Source organism: Pezoporus occidentalis, unplaced genomic scaffold (assembly GCF_034315485.1).
Source record: "Pezoporus occidentalis ecotype Australia unplaced genomic scaffold, CSIRO_AGI_Poc_V1 ctg172, whole genome shotgun sequence".
NCBI lineage: Eukaryota > Metazoa > Chordata > Aves > Psittaciformes > Psittacidae > Pezoporus > Pezoporus occidentalis.
Window position 1 is genome coordinate 3,652,780 of NW_026913554.1, and position 26,054 is coordinate 3,678,833.

At 37.8% G+C, this 26,054-nt stretch overlaps 1 protein-coding gene across 4 annotated transcripts in view; it reads left to right on the forward strand.

The window, feature by feature from the left end:
- ANKRD50 (ankyrin repeat domain containing 50) overlaps nucleotides 1–25,630 on the forward strand; it is a 41,680-nt gene extending 16,050 nt beyond the window's left edge. For all 4 annotated transcript variants that reach the window (XM_062614197.1, XM_062614198.1, XM_062614199.1 and 1 more), the window contains exons 3-5: nucleotides 7,795–8,024; nucleotides 16,284–19,831; nucleotides 22,182–25,630. In XM_062614197.1, the coding sequence (XP_062470181.1) occupies nucleotides 7,795–8,024; nucleotides 16,284–19,828 (3,775 nt within the window). In that variant the 3' untranslated portion in view covers nucleotides 19,829–19,831; nucleotides 22,182–25,630. The remainder of the gene's footprint in view (nucleotides 1–7,794; nucleotides 8,025–16,283; nucleotides 19,832–22,181) is intronic.
- Nucleotides 25,631–26,054: the final 424 nt, after the last annotated feature.

Consider the following 26,054-nt stretch of genomic DNA (forward strand, 5'->3'; position numbering starts at 1 on the left):
ATAGAGTATATGAGATGTTTTCAAAATGTTCAGCCTATGAACTGTTACTGTCATGAAAGAACAGGTTATCAGGATGGGTGAAAATTCAGACTTGAAAGAAAAAGATGTGTATTTAGTGCCGTGCTTTAAAAAAGGACAGAAAGGTGTGGGGAATTAGAAGTGTGTCAATTGAAATAAAAAGATGCCAGAACAAATAATTAGACAAACTATTTGCAAGCCACTGGAAGGTAACAGAGTTGAAAAACAGCTAACATGGCATGTCATGGCTTGGTTTTGACAAATCTATTCCAACTTGTTTTTGTAAGAGACAGAGCAGTAGTGGATAGGGGATAATCATAAATGTCATTTTGACTCCAGGAAGGCTTTGATGCTTACATGAGACTTGTGCAGACAGACCATGTGCAAAGTAAACTATATTTGGCTGCGTGCAAATATGGTTGAGTAACTGTACTTGGAGAGTAATTATCAGTAGTTCATTTTCAAACTGACATAGTACACTGGGTTTCTTAGAGGTATGTCTTGCCTCTGCCTCTTTTGAATGTGTTTTTTAGAGGTCTGGCTGACTTGAATGGAGGCAAATGGTTGTAGATTTTGGATACTACTGTCTTCCTTGTTATGACCCTTGTGTTATCTATGTGACAGTTTAATTTGCTAGGAAACGGGTTAAGGAAGGTTAGGCACATGGGGGAAAGGGGAAGACTTCCCAATTATGAGAGTATTGGAGCCCTGGAATACATTGCTTAGGCAGAGTATTGATCAGTAGGTCTTTAGGAATGCCTGTGCTAGTGTATCTCTGGGATGACAGATGTAGAACTGATTTGTCTGTAGGCAGGGAAGTGGACTAGATAGCATTTTCACTAAAAAACAGAACTAGGAAAGTGTGTGTAGAAAAAAAACTACTATTTTACACTGCATGGTCAGGAAAATATTTGCATTGTTTCCTGTACCGTCCTACTCTTTGCCTTACGTAGGGACCCAGTTTTGGTTTTTTTTTTATGTCAGACTAAGTGTTTAGAACATATTGTGTATGTTAGCACATATGGCAGATATATTCCATTTAAAAATACATAGCGAGAGTCAACCTGCTCATGGTAGCAGGTGTGAATGGGTTTCAGATACAGTTGTCTGTCCTTTTAACTGCTGAGTTGTTTGCAAACTGTTCTAGTCAGTCCAACTACTGCATCAAAATATTTGCTCTTAAGGTTTCTAGTAGACTAGTAGATCTGCTGACAATTTTTATAGACAAAAATCGCCTGTATATTTGTATGAGACAGACAGAGGTCTCTAATCAATACAGAGGTGTCCATCATGCTCTGTTTGCATGTGACTGATGGCGCTGGTTCTAGGATAAACTCTTCTTTTGTCTGCCCTGATGCCCTAGAGCTTGCTTTTGTGCTCTCCTTGTGGGGCTGGAGGTCTACAGATCAAAGTCAGGTTGCTACAAGACATTGCAAAATCAGGTACTGTATTGCACAAGGCTTGCCTGCTGTTTCTGATTCACTGCTGCTGAAAAGACCAGACCCTAGATTCACATCACTGTGCTGTACCTGGAGCTTTCCCAATAGGTGATTCTCAGGGCTTTACATTGTTTGGGTTTTTTTGTGGGGTTTTTTTTCCTTCTCTCCTTTTTTTCTTTTTACCTCTTCCTTCATAAAGCTGAGTCAGACTGCTAGAGCCAGTTTGTCTTTCTGTCCAGCCTGTAAATAAATAATTTACTAGAAACAATAATCTGTATTATACTACAGTGCATGAGTGTAATTCCAGTATTGCACTTTGTCAGTAAGTCATAATCAGTTGCAGTATACTTTATCATGTTGACAAATCACAAAATGGATACTCAATAACCTGCCATTGGCGCATACACAGGTGTGCAGACATCAAATTGGGTCACTTCACCTTCTTAGCCATATGCTTTATTTTACGGTTTTTTAAGTGTAGAGCTGTTCTAGGCTTCCTAGCCCTTGTATTTCTCAAATATTTCACCAGAATTTCCCTTTTAATCATTAGCCAGAATGCATTAGAAGGCAGGTAAATAAACTGTTTACTGTCAGTCATCCATAAGACATAAAGGCCTTGTGACAGGACAAAGTAAAACTCACTAATCTACAAACAGTATTGCAAGTAATTTGTAAAGATGCTCTATTTTTTTCTTTCGGTGTGACTACAGCTGCCAAGAGTCTTCTCAGAAGGAGGGTAATAGTTCATCACCTGAGCAGCAGGAATTGTGAAGATTTTTGCTAGGTCTGTGTGTGATTATTAGGCAAAAATCCCACAACTTCCTACGTTGCTGGCAAAAATTAATGCAACATTATGTAAATATAGTTGGATTATTTACAGTTTCACTATGTACTTCATTTTCTGTATTTTCTGATACAACATAAATGGAAATGACTGTCTTAAAAATCACGTGGTAAAGTTCTGAGAAACATCATGTTATAAACTACCCATGAGAAGGAAGATGCTTGTTTGCTTTTGAGGTTAATATTTGAAGAGTTGTCTATTTTGTTATACACCATTTATTGTTAGACTATATACATGCACAGATATCTATCCAATATATATATAGGCATATTCCTCTGTTACTTTAATCTTCAATAATTCTTTTAGATCAAATGTGCAAGTGGGCAGTTTCCTTAGAACCTCTACAAGATCTCTTACAGAAGACAGCTCTGTTTTGCCCCTTTCATGTAAGGTGAATTTTTAATAAAGTTCTATTGCAAATTTTTGCCAATAAAATAATAAATTCAGGTAAACTTTATCATAACCTTGGTTGCCGATAGCAGTTGATCACCTCTATCACGTTGTTAGTAATGGCTGAAGTTATTCATCCAAAGTATTGTGAATACATATTTTCAGCATGTGTTTATAATCCTCAGTAATTACTTCAGTTCTAAGGAACTACAGTTCTTTTGGAGTTTGCAGCTACTTTCTGTTATTCCATGTGATTGCCTACTACTGTTTCTTGTGACTCAGAATAGGGCATTAATATTAACTTAGTTGTAAATATTACATATGAACTGTTTCATGAGCAATGAATATTGTTTTCCTTTTTGAAATGTAAATAGCCTTTAGGAAAGAAGATATTCTGTGGGGATCTTGTCAGGGAGGTGCTGGTGAACTCAAGTAGGAGAATGCCAACTTCCTAAAAACTCCCCAAACCAGAGACAGATGAGATGAAGTAGGGGGTAAGGACAACCTTACCTGGCATCAAAAACATCACTCAGAGCATTTAGCACCATTTTTAAAAATTAGTTTGGGATGTTTGCCTTTCTTTCCTGGTACGCATGTCCTGTAATGGTGGTTTTACCTTGCAGCGCTGCCAATGAGATACTGTTCTTTCCAATCTTGACAACATGCAGCAGTGAAAAATTACAACCCAAACAGTGGATCCAGCCACAATCAGAGTGGTAACATTGCACATGCTCCAGACAGGACAAGCACACGGCGCAGTCTGTTCTCTTGGTACAAAAGAGAAACTTAACACCATTTTGGAAGTTCAGTGTGGGCTTGGTGAAAGTAGCTGCAAAGGTTGGAAGAGGACAGTAGGCTTCACTCCATAGCCCTGTTGAAAATGTCACTGGTTTGGTCTGTGGATGCAAAATCAGTTTCTCATTCCACCTTTGTGAGAGGGCAGGGTGTGTGCCCAGTTTCAGAATTAATCCTTAAACTGGATCTCTAACTGTAGTTTACAGAAATTGTTTCCTCTGAAGAAAAATGTTTGGAGGCATCTAATAGTTTAAAATTAGGAGGAAGAGTTAATCCCTCAATAATAAGGAAGCAGGGTGGGGATAGGCTAATTTAATATGCAAAGACTAGGACTATGACAAATAGCTGGTGAATTTGCTCAAGGAATCTGATGTAAAAGCATTCGGAAAAAAGCAGGAGGAGAAAAACAAAGAAGGCTATGTGTGGGATAATTATATTCTCTGGTTTTTTTAGAATCTTGCTTTGAAAAGAACAGAGTTTGTAAATTCCCAGTGCAGGCCTCTGGGATGGATCCAATTGGGATCAGCAGCTGTAACTGAACACAAGACCTAAGCTATAAGCTATTGTGGAGAAGGTGACTCAAAAGGCAGTTTGAAGAATTGTCATACTGATGTAGAAACACTAGAATTGTAGTAGTAGTAGCTGTAGTACTACCTACTTTTTGTAGCAGTAGTTAAGCTGTAGCAGTAGTTAAGCACATTTCCAAATCAGTCATTGCTATCATGACATTTAAAGTGTTGGATATTGTTTCATTTTCTTGCTTCTGGCTTGCTTAGGAGATGAGTTTTATACATTTGTTCTGTGTGTTTGTCAGTTGTGAATGCTAGCAGCTGGGGATGGAAAAAGGACCCCTTTTAGGGATAAGTTATGTTTATGCTGTAACATCTTAACAATTTAAATGGGGACGTAACTGAATTTCCTGTACACCAGAGACAATCAAATATGAGGAGCACATAAGAAACTATGATTTATAACTTCTTTTGCTCCTAGAACCACTCAGTTGTTATTTGTGGGGTGTGTGTGTTTGGGTTTTTTTTTGCCTTTTTTTTTGCCCTTTTTTTTAGCAAGTATGTGCATTTCACTGTACCTTTCTTTTCAGCCTTTGTGTACAACACCGCTGTCTTTCTACTTTGTTTTGTTTTGTCTTGGTATGTTTGTGGGTATCTCAAGGATAATCATAAGCAGAACTTCGACAAAGCCTGTATATATTCCTTTCATGTGTGGAAATTCATGTTTGCATGGGTTAAGTCAACTCAGTAGCAATCCTGAAGAATTCTGTGGGATGGTTCATCATTCTGAGAACTCCTTATTTGTTAGTGAGCATGTAAAACATCTCTGCTCTTCATAAATAAGTCATTGCACTGCCATTAAGGTGGATGCCATCATTTAAAATACTTAAATGTGCTGTTTCCTAGAGAGATTTTGTATTTTTACTAATTAATTCTGCTGTTTTAAATCATGATTTCTATTTCAGAAATTTTCTGTCATGATGACCACTTTTATGTCTGTATTGAGCAGAAAAGATACAAATCTGTTACCTTTTCAGAAGGTAAAGAAAATCAGCTCTTAATCTTTTGAGAGGCACTTGGCAGATTAAGCAATCTGTTACAACAGTCTGTACATAAATCACCATTTGCAGAAGTACTTCATGACATTGCTAATTCTGTATTATTTATGTAATTTTCCTATGCAAGCAAGAAATTGCAGGGGAGTGGAATTACTAAGTCATGTTATGGTGGTTAACATGACTTCTCACAAGATAGCACTGAACTTACTGTCTCTAGTAGTTTCACTATTATGTTACTTGGTATCTACTCTGAACCCAAGAGATACAAAATGTCTAGGAAGATCAAACATTTATCAAACGTTTCTAAAGGCACTTTAAAAGAAAGCCTGATTTCTGTCTTGATAATAATAGCAATATTGCTGTAAACTGTGAGTACCACTGGGCTGTGGTACAAGTCAGAAGGTAAAAATGGCACAGAAAAGGTGAATCTGACATAACTGCTTACTATCCAGTATGAAAGCTGAAGGGTATCAAAGGAAACAAGGACATATTAGATTTTAAACTATGAAAATGAAGAGTTTTTAAATGCAGCATGTAACTAAGCTGCAGAAGGCCTTGCCACGGAATGTTGTGGATGCAGAGACTTAAACCAGTTCATAGAAGATTTGTACAAAACTGTGGAAGCATGCTAAGTAAAGGGATATTAAATGCGAAGACCAGATTTCTGGTTCAGAAAGTCCCAGGAGCACTGTTTGCTGCAGTCCCTGAGAGTTCTGGGAGAATGCAGTTTAGTGCATGACCCCAGTGCTCACAGTTTGCAGATGTGACAGTTAGCTTTCTTGGTGTGTTCCCAACAGGTAAATACCAAAAAAAAAAAAAATGCTGTCAGATGCCTTTATAATAGGCATTCTGTAGGCATTCTCTTAGGGTCACACAGATTTTAAGTGAAATTTTAAGTTAAGCTACCATTACTCTTTCTTCATATCTCATGGTAACATTAATACTTCAAAAGTAATTTCATATCAAGAACTATGTGAAAAGAAAATTGGTTTTGATAGAAGAAGAAATAGTGCAGGGAAAATGCCATGATATAAATAGCTGAGGGGGCAAGGCACCATTCCGGCGAGGGAAGGGGTGGAAAATGTGGTCATTTCCAACTGCCTCATTTCATTGTGGGATTGGCATCATTTAGGAAAGTAATTTTAACCTTATGGCTACTTTAATTTCCTGTTCTGTAAATTGGTAGCTGCTTAACTTCCTAGCTTAGTGAACAGTGATTTTAGTTGTACTTCAGGCATCTTCTGAAAGAGTAACTAGCTGTGGAAGTACCAAAAAGCTCTCGGTAGTCTTGTGCATCTGTGTGTGTGTGTGGGGGGGGGGGGGGGGGGGGAATGACAGGGAACAGTACTAGGGATTTAAAATCCATCTAATACTGTATACTTTCAGAACACAGGTCTTTTGTACTTCGGCTTATACCTTTGGGGAAATTTCTCCAAGTGTAATAGATTACCTGTGCTAGATTCTACTGTGTTACTCTCAGACATTGAAAGTTGCACCACTCTTGTTTCATTTTGATTTTTCTCAATCAGAAAATGTGGAAAAAACCTTCTACTAACAGGGCTTATGAATCCTTTCTAAAATGAGTAGCGTTATTCCATTAACAGGCTAGACTTGTCTATATTTCGGTTTGAATGCTTGGTACATAATAATGTGTCGACCAAAGTCTTCTGAAGATAAATTTGTTCAGTAAAACTTGAAAAAAATTATTATGGTCTTGAGTAAATGAAAAAAGTATTTCCGGTGTGCATGCCTTCTGGACACATGCAAATAACAAATCTTAAAAAAAGAGTAAACTGTTAGACACTTTTTTTTTTCTCACCTCCTTTAATTTTCTGAATCATTTTACTGTAATGTCAAAGTTTGCTTGTGAAATATATTCAAAGATAATTTAGACAGTGAAACTTATGGGCATAAATCATTATGAAGTTTCCCAAATAACAGTATTGTAGCCTGGAAATACTGGACAGACACATGGCCATTGTGTAGTAGCTATGTAAAGATACATAAATGCAAAGTTAAATATATTTTTAAGGAGTATCATTAAGGGTGGCAACCATACATGCACATGTGAGATTTTTAGCTACACGATCAGGTGCATTGGTATAGATGCTAGCATCCTGACAATGCAGAGAATCCTTTTCTAGTAATAAGAACTGGGCACCTTCAATATAAATAAATACATCAAAATAACTACTCAGTCTGCTACTAAATTAATTTGCATTTCATTTGCGAAGGCATGGCAGTAATTCTGTTCTTTGTAAGACTGTTACTCATTCAGACTTCCACTCTGAACTTTGTGTCTTTTATTTCAACTTTTGTTTTACAGCCATTGTTTGCTGTTAGTTTCTGATAAGCAATATCAACAATTTTGTCAGACAGCTGTAATTAAAGTTCTTAAACTTTAAGCCAAGTGGCTTCTTTCTTAGTGAAGCATCACATTTGCAAGTCTTCTAATCAGCCTTGAACAACATCACATCATTTTAAAGTGTTATTAAAGTTCATTAAGAAGTAATATTGTCTAAGCAAGAATTTCATCACTGACTGTTCAAACTGTTTCTCTTTCTGTTAGTTCAGTCCACCTCAGTATTTTCTGTGGTAACTATTTAAAAAGCTCCTTAGACTGTTTGAAAAGGTAACTTGGCATTTTAAGTTGATCATAGCTTCGACTTGAATGATTGTATGATAGTCAACGCGTTGTTAAATGTATTTAAAATACCAATTTTGATTCACATTCCTTGCAGGTGTATTCTGCTCCCTCTCTTGGGAATGAAGCCCCCTCAGCAGAGCCTCTTCCTGCTTGTGGATTCTGTCGATGAGGGCTGTAACGTTTCTGAGGGTGAACAGACTTCTACGAGTTTGTCTGGCACAATAGCAGAACTTTTAGCGGGTCACTTTGAGTTCTTCCCTCCCTGGCTGCTTCTCCTGTGTTCTGCCCGCAAGCAGAGTAAAGCTGTTACAAAAATGTTTACAGGTGAGTACAGAGCATAAGAAATGTTAGCTACCTGTAACTAGAGCGTGGTATTCACAAGACCCCATGTCATTGCTGAAAATACCAATGCATGCTTAGTTCTAAAAAATGGCAATCAATAACAATTCTAAAAAACACACATTCCAGTTCACTAAGGACTATAGAAAGCTTAAATCAGCCAAACACTTTAGAGGTAAGTTACATCTTTGCAGTACTTCTGCAAAGAATATGCTGCTTCTGCTTTGACTTTTCCTTGTGCTTTGCTAGTTTTAAAAAGCTTTGAAATAATGTGGTGATGTGGAAGTATGTCGGCTGTGTACACCCATTCCTTACAACCTCAAAAGAATATTTTTTTTCATCTGCCATTAAAATCTCTCCCCTCATTTTCAGAAAGCAGGGAATAATCTTTGAAGGTAGAAGTTGAAAGCAGAACAATGTAGATGGGGATTCTTGGAGTATACTTTTGGCAAAGGTTACACAGTAAAAAATTCTTTACAGCTTCTTCATCTAGGCTTTACTGTGTCATGAGAATATTTCTTCACTATAATGACATTGTTATTGGAAGTTCTCTGAAATTTAATAAAGGGCAATATCTAGACTGGATTCCAGGCCTATATATAAAGCCTATGTGTATTAAGGCCACAATTAGGACAAAAATGTGATTATAGAGCATAGACCCATGGGCTTGCTCTTTTCCACAGTGGCAAAAGGTCAATGGGATAATTGCATTTAGGAATGAAGCACTGTATTGATCAGTGGCAGACATGAAGATTGGTATTTGGGAGCATGTGAGAACTAAAGGAAATGTTGGGGAAGCTTCACAGGGCTCCTTTGGATGTTCCTATGGGAATAGTTTTGTCAAAGCTTGGCTGATTAGATAAGTTGTCATTGCCAAAGTAACAGACAAAACTTCCTTCAGAGCAGTTCCATTTCCTTTCCATTGAATCATATAATGTTTTAGACGAGTCTTAAAAAATTGCTGTTGTTTTCTGAGTGTGTTTCCAGATGGAATTCCTGATGGGAAAAATCAGCTGAACTAATGGATATGCCTTTAAAATAAATGTAATTTGAATGAGTTAGTTTCTCCTTTCCACGGAGGATGACTTGATGAATAACATAAAGCTGATTTATGATATTAAAATCCCATCTTCACTGTGGAAAAGGTACAGCAGGAAAAGAATTAATCTCAAAGTAGTTGGATAGAAATTGAGAAGAAATTTTAGGGTCTGTTTGGAGGAATTAGTTTTATCCATTATGAAGGGAAACTGTGACATTACAGCCAATGTGACCATTGCCTGCTTAATACATTGGTGGATGATTTTCCTGTTTACAGCCAGTATTCAAGTTTGTGAAAGGTATAGTGACAATGTGAGGAGCGTGGCTGAAGCTTTTGTTAAATTCAGACACATTGCAAGTTTGTGTTGCAAAACTTGAGATAATATTGATTTCTTTTCTTGTTCTAGCCTGACAAGGATAGACTGTCATTAAAGCTTGTACTAGGGAAGACTTTTCTTCTCCTTTATGGTATTTGAATGCTTACTTTTAGCTGAGTCAATTTATAAATCTATTTAATTGGTGGGCACACAGAATTCAAGATCAGCAATAAGTATTTTTTGCCCTCATGACTGAAGAAATAAGTGGTGTATAATGGAATGCTGTTGTACTGAATTTCTAGTACTTCCAATTTCACAGAAAATAAATGTTTGCAACCATAATGATAATGTAATCACTGTAAATTTTCATTAAATTTGTTTCTTTAACTTGGAACAAAAAAACCCTCAGTTTCACTCTTACTTAGGAAGATTGGAATCCTTTCAGGATTATTTTAGGAAAATGTGTCCCATCTGTATAGTTTTTTCTGCAAAAAATTTTGGAGTACAATATGAAGTATATGTTAACCAATATTAATTTGGTTACAGTCAGTTTTCACTTTAAATTTTTATGCAGTGAAAACTTCCTCCAGGTATCTGCTGAAATGAGAGCTAAACCTATTTGTCAGCAAGTCTTATCAGTTACCAGGAGCAGGATTACTTCAGTGGCCTGGTCCTGACAATGTTTTTTGGGTGTCCAGTACAGACAAGCCTCTGCAGGCATCTCCCTAGCCAAAAATAGTGGTGACATGGAAAAGAGTCCAGTCTTTCTCATCCAGTGGCATCTTGCCGCTGCCAGTGGTGAATTCATCACCTCTGCTTCTCTAAGAATGAGAAAAGAAGGAGGGGTGTTTGTTCTGATCCTCTTTGCTCCTTCTCTTTTGTGGGCAACTTACTTAAGCAAGTTAAATAGTTGTGCCTGCATGTCTGCATCTGCTGCAGCTTGTGTTCTGGGCCCTTCTGTATTCCCAGATTCTGTAGTAGCACAATGTGCTACAGATTTTTGACATTTCTCAAGATTCTCAGCTTTCATTAATTAGAAATAAAAAAAAATAAAAAAAAAAAGGTTTTGCCTTTTGTGGCTGCAGAGACAACCTCAAAAATATGAACCAAATGCACAATGATTCCTGCGTGAGTCTGCGGTCACCCTCCACAGTGAGAAGAAGCCAGCCAGTTGAGTAAAAAAGGAGGGGAACAGATACTGGTGTCCTCCTGCCGTCTCTTCATGTGCACTGTTACCAACTGCCATATCATGTCTCTGTTTTTCTTACAGACTTTTTCCCTAAATTTAACAATTCTCTGTCTTATGTCCTTAATTATCAAGATTGTCTCCCACTTCATCCCTAAGTCTTGAAAGCAAAGCACTTGTTCTTACAAAACTAAATTCCCTTTTAAAGATCCATCATATTAGTTAAAAACTTCAGGCATTTTAAAATCAGATGATTTTATTTAGCTAAGTTTGAGTGAAAAGCAGCTAATTTGTTTAATAGCGTAAAGGTCGATAGAGAAAAATTCATATGTGCAAATGTGCTTTTTATTGATTCAAAGAGGCTTTTTTTTTAATAGGCATTTACTTAGTTTCTTCTTTTGCTACAAAAATCAAATATCTGTGGCATCTGGCTTGATTATACCCCTCAATTACACACATTCATCATCCAAAGAATTCCTTCCAATGTGAGATGCATGAGTGCACTGGTGTGGTACAACACATGCAGATGTCACACCTCAGGGAGCCCTAGTTTTCATAAAATTAATGTTAGATAACAAAGATGCTGGAAACTACAATAGGAAGAATCAAAAGTGGACATGAAAGGGTTCAGTTTAGCCTCAGAGGCAGCTTAAGCTTCGTTCACCCACTTCCCCATAAGCAAAAATAGACAATCTGTCATTCATTTGTCACCCTTCCTTTCATCTGGCATTCAGTTCCAGACAGCCAGATACTAAGGCTGATATTTAGCCAAACTTACGCTGTATTAGAAATCTTGGGACCATGTCTCTCTCATATTTCTACGGTTTCCTGGTTCTGATCTAAATACATGCGGAGTATTGCTTTTGTTGCACCCTTTCCTAAAATTAAAAATGTGGAAACTTTAGAGAAATGGAGTAAAAGTCAGCCCACCTTCCTGGAACACTCAAACCATTTGGTATTTGAAGCTACCCAGCTAGTCATAGTAATGAAACCCCACATCAAATCAGTGGCCTGGTTTGGAATTGAACCTTATCTGCCATTCCAGAAAAATAGATGGCATAAGACTGAGGAGAGACTGCTTCAGAAAAGAACATCTAAATTGTCGTCTAATTTTTGGAAGGTAGGAATTTATTTGGGTGGTTTCATGTTACTTTAAAGTCTTTAATGGGAGTTGGATTTTTACTATAAAAGATCATTTTTATATATTTATGTGGTTGTAAAATTTACTTCTGTAGTATTAAAGCTTTGAAAAAGTGTATTTGTTGTTCTTGTATGGCTCTTAGGAAAAAAAAATAAATTATTTAGAAGGCTTGGGAAAGAAACTGTGAACTTTTAATTACTGTTTCCTTTCTGCTCATTACCACTTTTGGTCTTTTTCAAAGTGGTCTGATTGCCACTTTGAAAACATGATGCTAGGGCATTTTATATTTCCTTATTAAAAGCTGTGTGTACATTTTGAACCTATTTGCTTTGTAATTCAAGAGGGAAGACTAAACTGTTTTGAGTGGACTGTTACCTGTAAATCTAGTGAAATAAACTTCTGTGCAATGACACGGACCAGTGAGAGCAGCAGATTTCAGTGTGAATGTCTCTTAGCATCTTTGGTACCTGCAGTGAAATTTGTTGTGCATACTATAGTGCCAGTGCACTAAAAGCTAAGTGTTCTACTTGAATTTTCAGGTGCATCTTACACTGCTAGATACCTTATTCATTTGGGCAGGTGTGCATAAATGGGTAATTTAATATATGCTTAGAGTAGCAGTGTCAGCTATTAATTCAGAACCATTGCTGTGGTTTTAATAATTTAAATTATTTTAAAGCTAACAATGCAGGTAAATGAAATATATTAAAATGCACTTAAAACTTTAAATACATTTACATAATTAAATTACAAAAGATATGAAAGTAGAAGGATATTTTTAAGCATTTTCTGGAACCTGCTAGGTAATAGCTTACTTTTATTATTAAATTTTGAAAAGGTTGCCATACTGTAGAACTATTTATATAGCCAAGATACTATTTATTATTTTTTTTTTTTTCCCTTTGAATGACCCTGGATCTTGCCAAGAAATACATTTGGAACTAATTTGTTGACAGAACTGCCAGGAATTTAATAAATCAAGAAAATCCATATTGGAGCTCCCATTGGGTTGAAAGTGATGTGTTGTAAGAATTTTAACAATGCAAAAAAGCAGGGTCGTGGGACTTCAACTTCTTTCTCCTGTTCTGCTGGCTTAAGTAGTTTGTGGGAATGCATCTGAAACAAAATGAGCTTTCTCTTAATGTTTTGGTGCTTCTTGCTCATGAAAGTGACTTATTGTATATGGTGGGGTTGAAGAGCAAGTTTGCAGGATCTTTGTTTAAGAATGTAAAATGACCTCATTTGTTGGGGGGAAAAAAACACAGCTTTGTTTTCCTCCTTCAAACTAGCAACAAGAATTTGAGATTATTTTTTTAAACAATAGTTCTATCTATAAGGCCTTCTTTGAATTATTTGTTTATTATATTATGGCATGGTGCAGTGGTTAAAATTAACCTATTTCTGTTGAAAAGTCTGTTTCAATGGCAGTTTGTTAATCCCAGGCTTTAAAGAGCAGATCATGCCGGGGATGTATGAAGAGCTGAGTGTAGTGTGCTGCTTGCTATACAGACTGGTCTTCAGATTCGGTATAGAGGATCTTATTAACAAGGAATGTTTGGAAATACTGATTTTTAGCTGCTGTGAACATAGAGCCAGTCAAATTGTTTCAATTACTGACTTCTGGAGTACTCACTGTCCTGAAGTCTTCTGAAATTTATTTGTTTGGCTGAAGTGCTTAGACATTTGGTATATCTTAAGTAGAGAGCAGGGCAATATTTTAACCCTAATATGGAGTAAAGTAATGATATAGTCTCATATAAAGGAACTCCCCCCCCCCCAAAAAAAAAAAAAAACCAAACAAACAACAATAACCAAACACACTAACCCTTTTACTTTTTTTTGAGGCCTTGGGGTTTCTTTGTATCCCATCCAAAATAGTTTTGTTCACTTTTTGGGAAGCAAAATGAAAATTGGTATTCAAAGAACATACGAGTAAGTTCTTTACTTCTGAAGCACACATACTGGGACAAAGATGCTTGAACATTTACCACCCTACAAGCTTTCATGTGAATGCAGAGTATCAAGGGACATGAAGTGTTGTTGTCAGGCAAAACTGCGCATTAGCTGAGAAATCTCAGGGTTGCTGTCTTGAGTCAATCAGAGGTTTTCTTGTGGGGAAATGGAATTAATTCCTGTAAGAATAGAAAAAAAAACAACAGTAATGTAAAAATAAAAATAGCTCACATAAGTACATATATATTGGAAGGGAGGATGTGGGCATGGGATTAATGGGAGAGATTGGGTATGTTGTGAGCAGAGTCACTTACAACTAACCACGTTGAGGAGGAGTTTGCAGAGCGCTCTGTCTATTCTCATTCAGCCAAGTGACAGGTACAGAGAGATTCAGAGAGCTGGAAGGTGAGTGAATGCAGTGGTTGCATTTGCTCTGAATTGAGCAAAAGAGTTGTTCCCTGCACACCAGACAACCAAAGGAACACTTGTGTCTGTTTACAGTTCTGAGTATGTATACAACTGTGAAGGCATGCACCAAGCAATGTCCTGGTTTTGATGCCTCTGTTTTCATTTCTGTATCTTCTGAAGGATCCTAACCTAGAAATATTCACTTGAAGTGGAAGCTTGGGATCTGCAGGATCACAGGGCACTGTCCTTATTCAGTAAAGTTTCTTATTTGGCTGATGTGCAAGAATTTAGGGCTTTACAAAGTTATGTACAGAATATTTTAATCAAATACATAGTAAATTGATGAATTATGCCATTCTACAAGTCAGGTTAGGACATTACTTAAAGTTCATGGCCTTCTCATTCACAAATCTTAAAGAAAACAATCTTATCAGTGTAGTCTTAGCCTGAGAAGTGACTGTACAAAAGTGATTTGATTTGGGGGAGAAGCATGATTTTTGTTTAGGTATTCTATTTTGGTTTAGGTATTCTGTTGATTCACTCCTGTGAGATTTGTAGTGCTACCATAATTATTAAAGGGAGAATAAATATTTTAGTAACACTGCCACAGTTTAACTGTCAATTCTAATCTGTTGTGTTTCTACAATACTCCTGTAGACTGAATAATTAACAGAGTGAGATTAATGTGACATTCGGAACCTCTGCTGAAGACACTAGGGAACAAAAAACACAGGTCTGTTACCAGGCGTAATTTTCAGTCAGAACAAGCTCCCAGACTGATCACTTTGGTCCACTGAATGTTTAAATACAATGAAAAATACAGATTTGAAAGTAACATTCTTCTGAGTTTCACTTAAAATTATTTGTTCCATGGAAAAGGGGCCAAAATTGAATGTGTTGCTCTGTGGTTGCATTTTCTTCAGTATAGTTTGGAGGTTAGTAACTGCTTTAGTTTGAGAAGCAGAGTTGGGTGTTTTTATGACTAGCTGAGCTGACTGTAAGGAAATGTTTGCAATCTGCTACGCTAGAGGAAGAGATTACAGCCTGTGCCTGGAGAAGTGAGGTACAGTTCTGCCCTAAAACACAGTATTTTAAACTGCTGTGCCGGTGACCTCTGTGGTTTTCCCATAGCTTCCGGAAAACTAGTGTACAAACAGTGCAATGTGTCATTAATCAAATAAGGTAGCTCTTCATCAAATGCTTAACTTGACACAACCGAAGCATTCTTTTAAGTGGCAGCAATAGCTGTGTAGACCATACAACTAAATCTTCATTCTACCTCATACCCGAGAGCCTTAAGGCCACTGAGGTTGGCCTAGGGACTTCTTTGGATCCGCTGCTAAGAATAGCGTTCTTTGCTTTGTGCAGGGAAGATGTACATGCGCGCAGGTAGGGAGGAGATGTACACAGCATTGTGTGTGTGAAATAATTTCTCCTTTTCCCATAAAGAGCAAACAGGTTGGAAGAACAATGAGATCACATGACTGTGAGAAAACCTGTTTCCTTATAGAATGAGTCACTTACCAAAGAACCAAGGTGTTCATCTAAAACTCAGCCCTTATTACTTTAACTAGGTAATTTTCAGTACATACTGAAAAGCTGCTTTTGAGGGTGTCTCTCTGTTATATCGTAAAAGCTATCTTTTAAGAGAAATTAAGGTGATCAAGTTAAAGTGATCGATATATGTAGATCACTTTAACATGTGCATATTTAGCATATTCACATTTAGCACATGCATCATGCATATGCACCGGGTGTGAATAGCTTTTTCTATAATATATGAATAAAATAGTTGTCTAAATTTAAATAGCTGAAAATTATTTAGAATTCCATTGTCAACCACATTGGAGAAGGGATTATTCCTTTAATGATATAATACTACTTAATAAACTTACTTTGGTTGCAGTGCTGGTGGTTTTGCCTAGGTATTTAGTATTGTCCATGCTAGGTGCAATGTGATTTTTAGTATTTGCTTCATTAGTAGCATGTATTGCTACTTATAGTAGATGATGATAAAAATGCATCTGTTATCAAAGTTCTTTGCTATACTTATTTACATTTAATACATGCACACACAAAATATATTATTGTGGGTGTTCCTTACCCAGAAATGTCTGCCATTTATTTATTTATTTTAACATTGAGTTATGCAAAACTTGATTAGAAATAATAATAATAATATATCCTTTCTTTTTTAATAGGCTTTCGAAAAATAAGTCTGGATGATCTCCGAAAGGCTTACATTGTGAAAGATGTGCAGCAGTATATTCTGCATCGTTTAGATCAGGAAGAAGCACTGAGGCAACATCTTACGAAAGAAACTGCAGAAATGCTGAATCAGCTTCACATCAAAAGCAGCGGCTGCTTTTTGTATCTGGAACGTGTCCTAGATGGAGTTGTGGAGAATTTTATTATGTTACGAGAGATCCGTGATATTCCAGGGACGTTAAATGGCCTCTACCTTTGGCTCTGTCAGAGGCTTTTTGTGAGAAAACAATTTGCAAAGGTCCAGCCTATTCTTAACGTCATTCTTGCAGCCTGTAGACCGTTAACCACAACAGAACTGTATCATGCAGTGTGGACCAAAAATATGATGCTGACGATGGAAGACTTTCAACGCAAATTGGATGTCCTGTCAAAAGTCCTTGTTGACGGACTTGGAAATACAAAAATCTTGTTTCATTACAGTTTTGCAGAATGGTTGCTCGATGTAAAGCACTGTACACAAAAATACTTGTGCAATGCAGCAGAGGGACACAGAATGCTGGCAATGAGTTACACTTGCCGAGCAAAGGATCTAACACCATTAGAAGCTCAAGAGTTTGCATTGCATTTAATTAATTCCAATTTACAGTTAGAGACTTCAGAGCTGGCGTTATGGATGATATGGAATGGCACACCTGTCAAAGACTCGCTGTCAACCCTAATTCCTAAAGAACAAGAAGTATTACAGCTGCTGGTAAAAGCTGGTGCTCACGTCAACAGTGAAGATGACCGCACATCTTGCATTGTTCGGCAGGCTCTGGAAAGAGAAGATTCCATTCGCACCTTGTTAGACAATGGAGCATCAGTAAACCAGTGTGATTCCAATGGGAGAACGCTCTTGGCCAATGCAGCGTACAGCGGCAATCTCGATGTCGTTAACTTACTGGTTTCACGGGGAGCAGATTTAGAGATAGAAGACACTCATGGGCAAACAGCACTTACCTTAGCTGCTCGGCAGGGACATACCAAGGTTGTCAATTGCTTGATTGGTTGTGGGGCTAATGTTAATCACACTGATCATGATGGCTGGACGGCACTGCGATCTGCAGCATGGGGTGGGCACACAGAGGTGGTCTCTGCACTCCTTTATGCTGGAGTCAAAGTGGACTGTGCAGATGCTGATAGCCGAACAGCACTGCGAGCAGCAGCTTGGGGAGGACATGAAGATATTGTGTTGAATCTGCTTCAACATGGTGCTGAAGTTAATAAAGCTGATAATGAGGGCAGAACAGCTTTGATTGCAGCCGCGTACATGGGCCATAAAGAGATCGTGGAGCACCTGCTGGATCATGGTGCAGAGGTAAACCACGAGGATGTGGATGGAAGGACTGCACTGTCTGTTGCTGCCCTTTGTGTACCAGCCAGTAAAGGACATGCCTCAGTGGTTAGCCTTCTAATTGACCGCGGTGCTGAAGTTGATCATTGTGATAAAGATGGCATGACTCCACTGCTGGTAGCTGCTTATGAAGGACATGTAGATGTTGTTGATCTACTTCTAGAAGGAGGAGCTGATGTCGATCACACAGACAACAATGGTCGTACACCACTTCTGGCAGCAGCCTCAATGGGCCACGCGTCAGTTGTAAATACTCTCTTATTTTGGGGTGCAGCTGTCGATAGCATTGATAGTGAAGGGAGAACTGTTCTGAGCATAGCATCTGCTCAAGGCAATGTTGAAGTAGTTCGGACTCTGCTGGACAGGGGGCTAGATGAAAATCACAGAGATGATGCAGGCTGGACACCTTTGCATATGGCAGCTTTTGAAGGTCACAGGTTGATATGTGAAGCTCTTATAGAGCAAGGTGCTAGAACAAATGAAATCGATAATGATGGACGCATACCTTTCATATTAGCTGCACAAGAAGGCCACTATGCTTGTGTGCAGATATTACTGGAAAATAAATCCAATATTGATCAGAGAGGCTATGATGGGAGAAATGCTCTCCGGGTTGCTGCTTTAGAAGGTCACAGAGATATAGTTGAACTGCTGCTCAGCCATGGGGCAGATGTAAACTACAAAGATGCTGATGGCCGGCCAACGCTTTATATCTTAGCATTAGAAAACCAGCTTACAATGGCTGAGTATTTTTTAGAAAATGGTGCAAACGTAGAAGCAAGTGATGCTGAGGGAAGAACAGCACTCCATGTTTCGTGCTGGCAGGGACATTTTGAGATGGTACAGGTGCTGATAACATACCATGCAGATGTGAATGCTGCAGATAATGAGAAGAGATCAGCTTTGCAGTCTGCTGCATGGCAAGGTCATGTGAAGGTAGTGCAGCTTCTCATCGAGCATGGAGCTCTGGTTGACCATACATGTAATCAGGGTGCTACTGGACTCTGCATTGCAGCCCAAGAAGGGCACATTGATGTTGTACAAATATTACTGGAGCATGGTGCTGATCCAAATCATGCTGACCAATTTGGGCGCACTGCAATGCGTGTTGCAGCTAAAAATGGACACTCTCAGATCATTAAATTACTGGAAAAATATGGTGCGTCTACTCTGAATGGTTGCACTCCATCTCCAGTCCACACAATGGAGCAAAAACCCTTACAGTCTGTCTCTTCTAAAATGCAGTCATTAACAATGAAGTCAAATAGTTCAGGGAGCACTGGTGGAGATATGCAGCCTAGTATGCGTGGCTTATCTAATGGACCTGCTCATGCCTTCAGTTCTCCTTCAGAGTCACCTGATTCTACAGTTGACCGTCAGAAGTCATCTTTATCAAATAATTCCCTGAAAAGCTCCAAAAATTCTTCTCTCCGTACCACGTCATCAACTGCGACTGCTCAGACAGTGCCCATTGATAGTTTCCATAGCCTGTCGTTCACAGAGCAAATACAACAACATTCCCTGCCACGCAGCAGAAGTAGGCAGTCTATTGTTTCTCCTTCTTCCACAACTCATTCCCTAAGCCAAAATCATAACTCACCAAGTAGTGAATTTGAATGGAGCCAAGTAAAACCTAGTTTGAAATCAACTAAAGCTAACAGAGGTGGGAAACCGGACAACTCCAGTAAATCTGGGTCAGCTGGAAAGAAAACAAAACAAAGTAGTTCCAACCAACCAAAAGTGTTAGAGTATGAAATGACTCAGTTTGATAAACGAGTACCTATTGCCAAATCTGGGACCAGTGTGCAGCTTAAATCAATGCCAGCAGAGACACAGTGCAAAATTTTGGTCCCTCCAGGTCAGCAAGAGGTTGGTCGATCTCAGCAGCAGTTCCTAATTCACCAACACAGTGGAGAGCAGAAAAAGAGAAATGGAATTATGACAAATCCAAATTACCATCTTCAGAACAATCAGGTGTTTCTCGGTAGGGTTTCTGTCCCACGAACAGTGCAGGATAGAGGGCATCAGGAAGTTCTGGAAGGCTATCCTCCTGCAGAGACAGAACTCAGCCTTAAGCAAGCCTTAAAACTTCAGATTGAAGGTAGTGACCCAAGTTTCAACTACAAGAAGGAAACACCATTATAAAAGGTAACCTATCCAAGCACAAACAAAGCAAATGCTTTCCTCATGTGCATTTTACATACACTAAAATCACGTTTCATTGTTGCTTATATCATAATTGCTTTCTTAATGAGAACCATGAATGTTAAAATCTTAACCTGGCAAGTATTTGTTTTGCTGTTGTTTAAAAGCATCAACCGTAAAGGAATTGGATCACCATCGTATTTTCTATTGCATTGTGATTGCTTTAATCATACTACCACCACCACCACCACCACCCCCCATCATTCATATGTGACTGAATAAACCAGCAAGTTTCATGGAGCATTGATTTGGAATTTTCAAACATACTGACAGCTGGGAATTTTAATGCGTGCGATTTTCAGATACAGTAATTATTTAATTTACAAAAACAGATTTTCAGAAAGCTTCTGAAGATTCCTGTAAGTTACAGGCAACCACTTATGTGGATTTGGATTTTAAATGTGAAATCTCAGTAGCATAATTATCTAGACATTTAAAAAGTTAAAATACTAAGCTAAAGCTTTGGATTTATATTTCTGTAATGGTGAGGGTAACCTTTGTATAAGAGAGATGGCATTTTTAAGAGCAGGATTAGAATCTATGTTATGGTACCAATTTTCTGACCCTTCTGTAGTTCTTAATCACTGGAGTTCATTTAGATTTCTTACATTCTCTCCCATACTGCATTTTAAGGGAATTTTGTGTAGCTTTTTCAGATGTAAAGTGTCAGTGAGTCAGCTAAAACCGAACTAATTTTCTCCCTCTTTGACATTTATCTTTTTGAGGGTATTGGGAATGTATTAATTAATGTGTTTTCTATTTGAATTTCAAAGAAGCAGCATCTTTGAAATGCATGCACGTCTCTTACTGCTTATTTGCTTTTTTTTTGACAGCGTATTTTTTTGTTTGTGTAAATGCTGCTTTTTTGACAGATCAGATTGCTGCTCCTTAGAGCAGGAATGTTCTTGCTAACTGACTCAGTTCTGCAGGTCAGCACAGACTACGGGTTTCTAGGACAATTGCAGCTGGTGCAGAATCCACAGACAGGAGGCTTTCAGCTGTAAAAACACATAGTTTTTTTTTCCCAAAATGTCCTGGAAATGGTTTTCACTTTAAAGGACTTCATCTCTCTAGATGTAGCTGGGATCTCTTGGGAACTGCAGAGTGTTAGAATATTGTGCAGGACTGTAAGATGTTTCCTTGGTGTTGGCATTTTGGTTAAACTAAAATGTTTGAAACAATACAATGTTTTAAAAAACTTTATACTAGAACCTGTGCATTAGTAAAATAAATACAAGTATTGGGGAGTTGTCAGATGAGCTCTGGGGCAGGCAAAAATGCAGAGGCAGTAGAACAGGAGCAGCCACAGAAAGGAATAAGCAGATGAGAGAGCATGGGCCCTAAATCTTTTATAAGTCAAAAGGGTTTCAGATTCCCACAGTTCTACATCATGTCTAAACAGGATTTAAATTTGTTTGTATTTTTTCCTGGCTCCATAAAACATATTAAAATACATAATCAAGAATTTTATTGCCTAACTCTTATGTACCTGTACGTGATATTTATTGCTTGCTTTCATGTTGCACTGTATTGTAAATAAATCATATGGTTCTGACCTAGGATATCTCGATTTTGACCTGACCTGTCATCAAAAGACTAGTTTTAATGAATTTGCCATCATTGTTGGTTTCAAAATATAAACAAAGCAGGAAAAAAAAAAAAAATTCGAACACTCCACATATAATTTTAAAACCAAGTTGGGCTTTTGCCATGTTTAGAACAAATAGTGCTTTATTGAAAATTCAGTAGTACTGAATTTTGTCAAGTACTTGATTATCCAAGTGGCTAAGCATATGAGGTGATGGGTAACTAAATGGTTCCTTCTGCTTTTTCTTGATTTTTCACCTCTTCATTTTAAGCATGGAAGTTTAAAACAGTTTTGTGTGGATTATGAATTGGTTGGTGCAGGCTATAATTTACCTCCTTTATTGCCAAGTCACGAACACAAAAACAGTAATTTCCCCTGACCAGTGAATAAATTAGTCACCTGTGGAGAATCATATCGGAACTACTCCACTCAAGCACTGGAGGAATGGCTTTCCTTCCCTGGCTGCCACTTCCGAGCTCAATTCGGGAAGCAGTCTTGCTGTGGGGACATTGTAGCTACTTTGGATGATAGAGAGAGCACAGGGGATCAATCATGGGATTTGAGTTAGGCGGGAAATGCTTTTTGTTATTGGTGTGTTGTTGTGTGCTTTTAACTTCAATTAGAAATGGTATAGCTGTCTTTTTGACAACACTGGTCATATTATGGAGTCTTTCAAACCTTAATATTTTTATTTTGTACTTTCAGGCCAATTCCATGATGCTATGAACAGAAGTGCTTCTGGTCCGAATGATTTATCAGCTGGCTGGGATAAAAGCATACAATGCTTGTTTAGTCCACCTAGAAATTCAAGAATGTGATTATACAGTACAGTTACCTTAATTACTGTAATGTGCCTACATTTTCAGGCTGCCTTCTCAGTATAACCCTCTGTGCTTCAAAAATTTATTTTGTGTACTTTGTATTTAATACACAGAATGAGCACTTTTTTTTTTAATTGCAGAAAGATATATACTGTGTTTCTCTGACAACAGCTGAAAATGGTAAGAACAAGGAATTCTGATTTCCTATTCCAGAATGCTTAGTAGAGGTGCATGTGCCACAGTGAACTGTGTATGGAAAGGCAGTGCTATTTGTATTTATTTTCCTGTGGCTAAAGAAAATAAGCAGTTTGTCACATTTGCATTGTTGTAATGTATGGTCAGTTCCCTGTGTTCTTCAAAATTTCTCTCCACAAATACAACTCTTGTAACAGTATTTTATAAATACTGTACTTGTGTGTTCTGTCTGTGTAATTGCTGTTCGATGGTAGGAGTCAGACTGCAATCATCTGCAGTATGTTTGGGATTTTTTAAGAGGCAAAATCCACTACCTGGTACTGCAGCTCCAAATCTGGATGGATGCGACCACTGAAAGCAATAGGCAAACTTGCTCTTGGACACTTGATCATAAATAGCCTCTCTTATTGTTACAGTAGTGAGGTAACCAAATATGGGTATGTTTTAGGTGCTAAAGTAAAAGGTCTGATCCTGCTTTCATCTATATCTTTAGACATTAGAAACAGCTCTTTCTTTTTTCCAAGGTAAGGGATTGTATTGAGAATGTCAGTAAATGAACCATGGAGAATACAGACACTTTGTTATTGAGGCTGAGAGATATGCATTGAAAGTACAGTGGAAGAGCCAAACAGTTAGTAATAGTGTTGTCTGGGGAGTACAGAGATTACTGAGTTAGCCTTGTCCTGAGACAATAACTCTTTTAAAGCACAAACTTGTATGAATGTGGTTACTGCTTCAGATGGGTTAGGTAGAGCCAGCGTGAGTGTTATCTGTACCTGGAGCAGTCTGGATAGTCCATCTACGGATAATGGAAAGCTGGTTTCCCACTCTTACAGCAGAATTTTGCTTATATGAAAGAGAGCAAAATCAAGGCCATTGTTGTGAAAGTGAACAGTATGAATTTTTCCTTTGAATGTGCACATCTTACTTGCACAGCTCTGTGAGTGGTAAAATGAAACAAGTGAGTTATTTTCTCCTACAAATGCAAGTTATATTCTACTATTCACCATTACACAGCCTTGCTCTTTAGAAAATAAGCCTATTTTTGTATGAGTATTTCTTCTAAAGACTTGGGTTTCATCTTTTTCATACTCAAATTCTGATCATTCCAGAAATAAGATGATAAAAACCTGAGGTTATTTTTCATAGAGGATTAATTAGATGTATGGCTATCCTAACTTAAACTTCAATAAGCGCCCCCAGATGTGTATGTAATGCATCTTCTGAAGCACTAAAGGGCTCCATGTCATGTTGTTACGATTATCAATCATCAGAACATTTTTTTTTTTTTTTTAATATCTTGCACCTCCATTCTTACTTCCTTGCTCCTAAATGTAAAAAAAAAAAAAACACAACAAACCAACAAACTTTTATAGTCAGGCATTCAGCCTCTAGTAAAATTAGATGTTAAAGGTTGACACACGGCAATATTGATTATTCTGAATGTTTCATGTGTGGAATTACTTGTCCCTGTGGGACAATTATAAAACAAACATAACAGAAGTCTGGCAGAATGGCCTTGAGAGGGTTGGTGGCTCAGTAAAGAGAAAGTACCAAACTGTTCTCAGCAAACTTGTTCTGAACCTTAACTATAGTACATTTGCAATGCAGTGCAAGAACACAATTTTTCTTAGTTTTTGATATATGTTTCGTTCTGTAGAAGGGGATCCCTGAATGCAACACTTTTCTACTGACCTTTGCTGTCATTGAGGTTCTATTTATTTAATTTTATTGTGTTGTTATTAATTGCACCTTGTGGACAAAGGGCGTAAAGGTATGTCCAGTTTCACAAAGGGCTGCAACTTATAGATAGCCTGGTGGGTTTTGTGTGAATAATATTTACATTTAAAACACTTGTTGGAGAAACCTCATATCCAAATCAGCAGAAATCAGACCTGTTGAAAATGTTTTCAGAATGACAGTTCCTAGAGGTGTTTGAATATTGGAACAGAGCATGAATTGCTTTAAAACACGTACTTCCTCAGAAGGTCTGTGTAATTCCACATTGCTGTTGCGTGTGATTTTTTGATATCATCGTTTGTGAGGGGGTTGCGTACAAAGAAATTTGCTGTTCCCCCAGTTGTTTGCTCTGTTCTGCTCTTTCAGATTTGTACAGTCAAGGGGAGGTAAATGGAATTGCATAGCCGTGACTCAGCATGGTTTCCTCTGGCAATGTCACAGTTCTCACAACCTGAAAAACCTGAGTAAAATGTAAATCCTGATTCTCTTCATCCCATTTCACTGGCGCTTCCAAGGTCAACTCCACAAGACATCTGAAATTCTTGATGGGAGAAGTAGGGAAAAGGACTGGTTTGTGGATAACAATATCAATACAGTATGCATATGGAAAAACTCTTCAGAAGAGAAATGTGTTGAGAGGTACAGAGGCACAATTGATGCATTTTTGTCTTCTCTGTGATCAGTATTGAAAACATTACCATTTATTTAAAAATAAAAAGGTGTTTTCCCTCATCAGTTACTCTGCTATGCAAATATCTGTTATGCTTAATATTCCCCATCTGAACTCCTCAGTTAACTTGGTTTGCAGATAGACTGTTTTTTTCCTGGAGTGGGTTGTAAATAGCCTTTAATGTACATTGAATGAATTTCACATTGTAAAATTTTTATTTTATTCCTTGTATTATATTAAGCAAAAATCCCTGTGTATATGAAAGTGCATAATAAATATATTTGCTTTTCAGCAGACATCTTAACTGTTTTAATTTTACTACCTTGTTTCCTGGGACATCTCAGGAGAAGGTTATTAAACTTAAAGGTCGATTAGTGTAGTACTTAATGAAACACACTGTATGTATCCAGTAGGCAGTCTAGGCTAGCAAACCTCAGACCCTGACATAACCCAGGTTGAACAGAGCTTGGAGCAACCTGGTCTACACCCAGAAGGTGTCCCTGCCCATGGCAGGGGGTTGGAACTGGATGAGATTTAAGATTCTTTCCAACCCAAACCATTCTGTGATTCTATGATTGTATGGCCCTGCTTATTACTCAACTGATCTTTTTGATAGTAATCTGAGTCAATCCTGAACATTTGCAAGAGAAAATTCATCTTCTTTTGATTAAAATGACCCTTTTATACTGTGTATTCCAGGAGGGCAAATAAATTCAGTATTTCAGTTGCTGCTAAGTTCTTTACCTTTCAGATGGTATTTGTTAATTACCTCTTCAGCGTTTCTTCGTAGTATTTCCAGTTTAAACAAAAGCTCACTTACCGATGGTGACTACTCATTTTCTTTGAACTTGCTATTAAAAAAAAGGAGAGAGAAGTTTTCCAGTTGTTGCAGTAATCCCATTTGCCTCTGTGATCTTGTCTGACTTGTGCTTTAGATGATACACTCATTGTCATTTCTCCGCAGAGTTGTTGAGTGTGAAGGAAGAGTTTGGTTGTCCCTTCTGCACATCGTGGTTCAAGTTTACCTCCATATAGCCCAGGTTACGCTGCTTCCAGCAGTTGGTGCTCACTGATCAACTGATTTCTAGGTTAGGAGAAAGACAAATTGTTCGTACCTTTTGGCTTGTTTTCTGTGTATTTCTGTGGTTTCTC